Below are 8512 nucleotides of genomic sequence, written 5' to 3' on the forward strand. Positions count from 1 at the left end.
CAGGCTGGTCTCGAACTCCTGACCTCCAGATCCGCCTGCCTTGGCCTCCCAAAGTGCTGGGGTTACAGGCATGAGCCACCGTACCCGGCTTCATACATTTTTCCTATACCCACTCTCCCCTGACCCAGGACTGGGGGGGCCACCAGCAGTGTCTGTGCCCTGTGTGGCATTTTCAGCTGCCTTGGTCCGAACCAGGCACAGGTCCCTCAACAGTCCTCAGCGAGGGAGGAGGCGACTCTGACCCAGAGGCAGGTGAGCATGAGAGGGACTGGGCTGAGCACATGGGGATGGGTGAGGTTGTCGGTGACAGAACCCCATTCTTGCCTTGCCAGACAATGCGAATTATTTCATTCTCGGATTTGGGAGGCCCTTCCTGCTTGGGTCATTTGTTTATCCTCAGTGTGTAGGAGAAGCAGATGTTTACGGGGGCCTGCCCCTGCCTGGGTACTATTTTACACGCTGGGGATGCAGTAGGGAACAAAAACCAAATTCCCTGCTGCTTACGGTCTAGTGGAAAGAGGAGAAAGGACCCAGAGAGGGTCCCTCTCTAGTCCAGGAGCTTTGGGCTGGCTCCTCGAGGCTTTCCTGGCCCGGCCCCAGTCTCCCCTCCTGACCACCATCCTCATCCCTGGTGAGTTCACGGCGCCTCTGGCTGGCTGCTACTTGCTGAGCACGGTGCTGACTGGGCTGTCCGGCTCCAACCTGGGCCTGGGTGTGGTCAAGCACAGACTCTGGCAGCTCTAAGCCAGAGGCCTGGGGAACAAGCTGGTGGCCAAGAGCCAGCCCAGCCCATGCACCCCGGACACCTTCTGCCCCATGGTGCTGCTGCAGGCTGGGGACACAGTCTGTGTGGACCTGGTCACAGGGCAGCAGCACACTCAGGGGAGCCACTCACCATCTTCAGTGGAACCTTGCTCTACAGGGACCCGCAGCTTCAACAGGTGGGCCGGCCTGCCCGGCCAGGTGTCTACACTGGCCAAAGAAACAGCGGGGGCAATAGGCTCCCTGGAGTCCCTGCTGGGACAGGGCCATCAGGGCACCCAGCCCTGGGTGAGCTGCTGCAATCTGGACCCACCATGGTACAGGTGCCCAGGATGGCTTCTCCCCACACCTGGCGTGTACTGGTTTGTGGACTCTCAGGTCCACTTGTCCAGACTTTTGGTATGACCTCCACCCCCTTCAGAGTCCCCTCAGGACCCAGACTGTGGAGAGCCCGATCCTCACATCCTTTACTCCCTCAGCCTACCCCTCAGGAGTCAAGACACTTAGTGTTTTCTAACAACAACAACAACAAGAGCCCATCCTGCTGCAGTGTGTGGTCAGTGGTAGACAGGAGTCCAGGGGTGTGGGCCGGGAGAGACGGCGGCCTATGGAGGAGACCCCAGCCTCCACACTGCGCTCACCCCTTTGCTTGGCTCGGCTCCAGGTGGCTCCGCTCTTGCTCAGGGGGTGTGGGCTGGGAGCTGCACCTCTTGATGGGACATCATACTTTTTTTTTTTTTTTTTTTTTGAGGCGGAGTCTGGCTCTGTCGCCCAGGCTGGAGTGCAGTGGCCGGATCTCAGCTCACTGCAAGCTCCGCCTCCCGGGTTTACGCCATTCTCCTGCCTCAGCCTCCGGAGTAGCTCGGACTACAGGCGCCCGCCACCTCGCCCGGCTAGTTTTTTGTATTTTTTAGTAGAGACGAGGTTTCACCGTGTTAGCCAGGATGGTCTCGATCTCCTGACCTTGTGATCCGCCCGTCTCGGCCTCCCAAAGTGCTGGGATTACAGGCTTGAGCCACTGCGCCCGGCCGACATCATACTTTTGAACTTAGGGGCTAGTCACCTGAGACGGCAAGAAACATCTAGGGGACGCATTTTTGGGCCAGTTGAACCAAGACAGCCTGGACATGGACCCAGCAATTTAATAAAATAGGGACCCCAAGAACTCAGGAGGAAGGGGAGCGGACAGCCAGAGGGCACAGGGACCTTACTGAATAGCTTCCCATACCTCTTACAGCACAGCCACACCAGGACTCACAAAGCCAGAATACTGGTCCAAGGTCAAACAAATTGGCGGCAGAGACCCCGTTCCCAAAGAACACTCCTGCCCTGGCTGTGCTGCGCCACTGCCATCACTGGCACCAGGCTGCCAACCAAGCTCTAGGCTTGGGTCTGCTGCTGCCAGCTCAGTGCCTGGAGGAAAGTCCCTGCTGGCCGCCGCTGACCATCTGCACGCCTGCATCACCAGGAAAGGGAAAGCCCAGCTCAGGGTCACAGTCCTTCAGTGATCACGCAGGCTCGTCCAGTGTCGGCTCTCCCTGTCCCAGGTAGTAAACAACTCCAAGGTCAAGACCTCACTCTACAGGGCCCAGGATGGGGAATCCAGGCTGTCCTTCCCCTAGAGACATGGCTTTGCAATCACCTGTTGAATGTCCTGTCCCACCAGACTGAGCTGGGGGCCGAATATGTGTGTGCCCACTGCCATCTGTCTCTGTCCACACAGGGCCTGGCTATCTGTGAAATTTATGACCCCGTGTGTGGGTGTGAGGAGCACCCCCATGCCCTTGGGCAGCTATCTGGACAGATCAAAGGAAGGCAGGATCCCAGAACCAGCAACGTCCCAAGGCAGCTGGTGAACAAGAGCCCAGAGAGCAGCAGGGCCGTCTCCTGGTAACCTAGGCTGCACTGTTATCTCTAGCCCCAGCAGTCTCATCTGTCAAAAGGAAAGGCTGAGACCATGAGCCGGCATCCTGAACCATGTTCGGGTCACACATCCCCTTCGACAATCTGACCAAAACGACTGGTCTCTCCTTAAATTAAAAAGACTGAATTTTACGAGCTATTACAGGGAGTTAATGGGGACCCTGGAGCCACAGGTCCTTTGGTCCAGACCCTCTGGCTTGACATGGAGCCAGCTCTAGCACCCCTTCCAGCACAAAAGCCATAGGGCAGGGCCTGTGGACACCAGCTGGATGGAGTCGACTCAAGATAGGCAGCGGGGAGGGAGTCACCAGAGACAGGGGAGACACCAGGCAAGAGCGATTCCTGAAGGCGGGGGTGGGCTACAGGGAGGAGACAAGACAGGCAGCGCAAGCCTCTTCCTCTGCCTCCTGAAACCCTGGCCCATCTCCCCTGCGAAGCCCTCTTCCTCGCGCCTTCCTCGCTGGGGTTTGTGCACTTCAAGCTCAGCTTTGCTCTGCCTTCAGAGAACTTCACTTGCATCCATGGAGGCAGGCACTCAAGCCCCGGCTTGTCGCTCCCTAGCGGTGTGACCCTGGGCAGGCTGTATCACCTCTGAGAAGCTGTTTCCTCCTCTGTAAAATGGACATGTATTATAATACCATCTTCCTCAAAGGAAGATCAGTGGTGGGAATCAAATGCCTCGTGGAGAGCTGGGCCAAGCCTAGGCAGACACACAGGCCATGGGCCGTGCGGTTGCTGCTGCTGTTCATTTCTGAATCTCCCACGCATCACTTTGAGTGTGGTAGGAAAATAACTGGCAAATAATCACAAATGTCTCTCTTTTACGGGTACATTTTCAGCAGTGTTCAATATTGTGAAATTCTGGAGCTAACAAAACCATTTGCTAGTGACCTTGATACTTGTTGTGATGGGATTTGAAACTGGTTCCAAGGCCTGAACATACAGAGACACAATTGCTCTCAGGGATTAAGTAGAAAGAGCTGGTCAAGTTGATGTAGCCATGGAAACCCCAGCCAGTCTGGGAAGAGCTACTTTGGGGCATGATCATCTTTTTTCCATAATATCCCTTAACACTACTAACTTTGACACTGCCTGGTATCTGTGGCTCAGTTGAACCTGGCCCTGTAACATCCACAGCCTAGCTTTTCAGTCAACTGCTCTGGCTCAGAGAGGTGCCATGTCAGCAAGATCTTCTCCTCTCCCATCCCCTTCAGTCAGGTTCAAGACAACGGAGCCCCTGCTGAGTACCGTGGGGGTACAGGAAACACACAATGGGAAGAGGAAGTGGGAAACCTCCACCCTTTCCCAGGCTGCTGCAGTAGCGGCGGCAAGCAGCCACCTCCTGAGCAGTGGAAGCTGGGTGGAAGCTGCTGTGGGAAGGGCAGCTGATTCCCTATCAATAGCACCTCCCGTTCCTGCCGGCCCCCCAACCCTACACAAAAAGATGCTGTGTCAGCAGTTCCCGCAGAAACAATGGGGTTCTGCCGGGTGGCAAGATTCCACACACCTCTAGATGGCGCCAAGTCAAGACAAATGCAGACAGGAATTCCCAGCTTCCAGCAAACTGGGTATCAGTCCATGCCTTCCTCTTTTCCTAACTTCCACTGTGAGACAAGCTTCCGTGGAAAGAAAGCTGGCTCCAGAATAGAGATTTCCCATGCGACTTCACATCTGTGCCTGCCTGGAGCCTCCTGGAGAAGTGACTGCTGGGAAAGCCTCTATCTTCCGACAGCAGGATTGGGGAGAAGCCGGCAACTGTCCCCATCCACTAACTGCTCTGGAGAAACCCTGACTCCCGTCTTCAGAAGGCAGGCTACTCTATGACCGTCCCAGGAGTACCATGCTCTCCTGCCCCATCCCTGTGGGCTTAGCTAGGTTAGGAGCTGTGAACAATTCCAGTCAGCTAAGAGAGTGTGGACAGAATGAGGTGAAAGTGGCATCCAGACTGTGAAAACAGACACCACAGGAAGTGCAGACCCTGGAAGGGTGACCTTGGAGGTCCCGCAGCCCTGTCACTGTTGAGGCTCTGACAGTGCAGGGGTGGGCTTCCTCCACACCTATCTCCCTTAGATGCTACTTAGAGTCAGTGACCCGGCACTCGGGGTCACACTGATCCATCACCTCCCTCAAATTTCTGCCTACACCATCAGCCTTGTGAGTAAACGAGGCTTGTTTAAAGCTCCCTCTTTAGAGTTGGGCAGTGACATGATGAGACCAATGTCCTGCCCCTGAGGAACACATCTCCTTTCCTCTTCCCCACCCTCTGGTCGCTGGATCACGGGGTGGCTGTCATCTCTGGGCAGCTGGCAGAGACACTCCCTTCTGCAGCTGCACGGCAAGGGCTGCTGCTGGGTCTTGGCCTGCCAGAGGCACAAAGCAGGAAGGCTGCTGATGACTTAAAAGGTAGTGAGGGCCACATGGTGGGACGCTCTGAGAGGTCAGGCATCCTCTGTGGTACTACACAAAGTCCAGGGAAAGGCTGGCCAGTGAGAAGGCTCGCCCATCTGGACAAACACCTCTAGAGAGAGGCGGGCTGGGGCAGGAACAGCTGATGAGGCAAGGTGGCACGGCACACAGGATACCATTAAAACCAGAGGTGCTCATTTGCTACAGCATCAAATGATCACTTGGCCACTGGAGTTATCTCTTTCCCTCCAGAGGCCGGCTTCCTAAGAGGCTGTAGGACCCTAGACGCATGTTAACTTCATTACGTGAGAGGTGGGAGAAAACAGGTAAGAAGAGGGGAAAGGAAAATAAGACCTACTATTAAATAGGCTGTTCACAGTCTCACTTCTAGGCCTTTCCGAACTGAATTTCATCTGCAGGAGTAGGGCTGGTAACAACAGCAGGACACTAAGGGGCAGGGAAGGTTAAGTTGGCCGCAAGCAAAGGAGCCAAGTCTGACACCGAAACCATGCTCTTATCTTAACTAATGAGAGTATGAGGGAAACCTGCAACTCTCTTGGTGCAACCCCCAGATAAGCACCTAAGGTCTACAAGGGCAAGAGCCCGATTTGCAAGTCCCATTGTTGTCATCTGGTTAATTCCCTTGCCTTCTGTCCTTCAAACGTCAGCTCTAAGAGCCAGCATCCATTCTGAGGGCAGGATCTATTCTTCCAGTGCTGAGCCCTTTCTCCCTCAATCCACCCAACATTGGGCTGCCGGTACTCACTGTGTGCCTCCACCAAGTCGATCTGCATGTTGTACGGGACCAGGGGGTCAGGCAGTTCTGAGAAAAAGCTCTTCATGGCACCGGCCACGGTATTCACTGTAAAGTCTTTCTCTGCCAGGTCCAGGTTATGGTCTGAAAGGAAGTCAGGAGAGTGAGGCCAAACCATTCCAAGCCAGGCAGAAGCATCAGGACAACTCGGGGCTCGGGAGAGGCTAGAGAAACCTTAAGGAGCCAGGGACGGCCTCAGGACTGACCGGGATTGGAGGGGTGGGACCTGTGGGAGTGCTAACTCGAGTTCTGAGGTTCAGGCATGGGCTGGCCCCAGCACCTCTTTCCGAGACTGCTGAACTGCCTCCTCCACCACCCTCAGGGCAGGGATGCCGGTTTTCAGTGCTGGGAGCTTGCCCTCATCTGGCTTTGATATGCTGTTACCTCTTCCTTACTCCTTTCCCATCACAGAAGAAGGAGGCAGCTTTCCTTAAGGGTGGCTCACTTTCCAGGTAGGTCACAAAGATGTTAGCAACCACTGTGACTGCCGCCTCCATCCTTGTCCCCTATGGTGGGAGGGCAAATAGGCTCATTTTTTCTCTCTCTGGCCCTTCCCAGCCACCAGCACCACTGACCCATCTCTTGTTTTCCTTCTCGTTGCATACATACTTCAGTGCATTCCTGATGACGAAGAAATCTCTACGGATGGACAGTACCAGGTTCCATTGTGGGGGAGGTAAGCTGGTACAGGATCTCCCATATATACAAATGCATCCCACACTGGGGGCTCTCCCGTCACTTTGGCCTTGTGTCTCCTAACCCACAGATTAGCAGGCGTCTCCCTCTTGTGTGGTGCCCTCTGCCCGCTGCGGCCAGCTGAGCCCAACTGCGGTGCTGCAAGGTGCAAGGGCTGCCCACCTGGGGAGTGGGTGTGGTGTCTGCTCTGGGTTGTGCCTCCTGCCCTGGCTGCTGACAGATGGGAATGTGCCCTGCTCTGGTGTTTTTGCTTCTGGCACTGGGGGACGTGGTTTCTCATCCCACAGTGTGGTCAATTCCAAGAGGTAGAGTTTGGCTGCCTGACTTTAGGCCTCTTGAAGCTGGCTTGGCTTAGGAGAAGAGAGTCCCTGCCAAGAACTATGTAACTTGGGTCTGTGTCCCAAGGGCTCAGCTCCTCACACGATGGTCCCTCGCTTTCTCTGGTGCTGGGACTTTGTGGGGAGGATAGATCTGAGGCCCTGGCAAATCAGGATCACATCTCAACCCGACTTGTATATCACGTGCCTGCAACTAGCTCTGCATGGCCAAACAGGCAAAACTCTTCAGTGTGGTGAGGGAGGCGTGTGCCCGGGTGACCTGGAAGAGCATCTGTGAGTGGCGGTGTGGGGAGTGGCCTACATAATCCAGCTTTGGCAGGGAGGGTTCACTGACAGGACCCAGTCCACGCCTCCCCACTGCGGCCATACATGGTCTGTTTCTCAGTTTCAGCACCTTGTGACTTTGGGTCTGTGCTGGCAGGAGTGCCCCGAGACCCCACAGACCGTTCACCAAGGCAGCTGTGTTTGCCATGACCAGCTCTGGCCTCGGACACCTGGCCAGGCTGCGCCTTACCTTGATCAAACTGTCTCTGCAGACTCTCCATCTCTGACTTGTTCCCGCTGACCCGGTAGATGCCTTCCGTGCTCAGTCCTGAGGAGAAACAGGCAGGGTCTTAGGAGTAGGAACTGGAGAGCAGAGAACGAGGAGGGCTGGGCTCGAAGACAAAAGGAGAGAGCCAGGGAAAGTCCATGAGGTGCCCACTACAAGAGAGGAGCAGGCCTCAGCACACTCTTGTTTGATTTTTCTAGATCCTTCAACTCATCTGCTCTCCATTTTCTTTTTCACTTAAAAATTTTAAAGTATTTGTTTTTTGGTAAAAATGGAAAGACTGTAGAAGCACAGCAGTTAAAGATAACTTCTGTTCATATTTTGATGTATACTCTTGAGTTTTTCATTTTCATTTAAAAAATAGAGGTAATATATATTTTAACCCATCATTTTCACTTGCAAAGTGTGTTGTGGCCAGGCGTGGTGGCTCACGCCTGTAATCCCAGCACTTTGGGAGGCCGAGGTGGATGGATCGCAAGGTCAGGAGATCAAGACCATTCTGGCTAACATGGTGAAACCCTGTCTCTACTAAAAATACAAAAAATTAGCTGGGCGTGGTGGTGGCCGCCTGTAGTCCCCGCTCCTCAGGAGGCTGAGGCAGGAGAATGGCGTGAACCCAGGAAGCGGAGCTTGTAGTGAGCAGAGATTGCACTCCAGCCTGGGCGACAGAACGAGACTCCGTTTCAAACAAAACAAAACAAACAACAAACAACAAACAAAACAAACAAAAAAACAAAGTGTGTTGTGAACTTATTCTAATCACTTCAAGTTCTTATTCTTTTACATGATTTTAAAGACACCAAAGTATATGATCACTGTAAGAATACTTGTGCTGTTAATCATGCAGGGTTGGCTGGGCGCGGTGGCTCACGCCTGTAATCCCAGCACTTTGGGAGGCTCAGGCAGGAGGATCACTTAAGGTCAGGAGTTCAAGGCCAGCGTGGCCAACATAGTGAAACCCCGTCTCTACTAAAAATACAAAATTAGCAGGCTGGGCGCGGTGGCTCACACCTGTAATCCCAG

General features: G+C 54.3%; 1 protein-coding gene across 1 annotated transcript in view; it reads right to left on the minus strand.

The window, feature by feature from the left end:
• ARHGAP35 (Rho GTPase activating protein 35) overlaps positions 1-8512 on the minus strand; it is a 95390-nt gene that overhangs the window by 6305 nt on the left and 80573 nt on the right. The window contains exons 3-4 of the mRNA XM_011962934.1: positions 7454-7531; positions 5858-5989 (exon numbers count right to left, since the gene is read on the minus strand). Of these exons, the coding sequence (XP_011818324.1) occupies positions 5858-5989; positions 7454-7531 (210 nt within the window). The remainder of the gene's footprint in view (positions 1-5857; positions 5990-7453; positions 7532-8512) is intronic.

Source organism: Colobus angolensis, unplaced genomic scaffold (genome assembly GCF_000951035.1).
Source record: "Colobus angolensis palliatus isolate OR3802 unplaced genomic scaffold, Cang.pa_1.0 Scaffold60, whole genome shotgun sequence".
NCBI lineage: Eukaryota > Metazoa > Chordata > Mammalia > Primates > Cercopithecidae > Colobus > Colobus angolensis.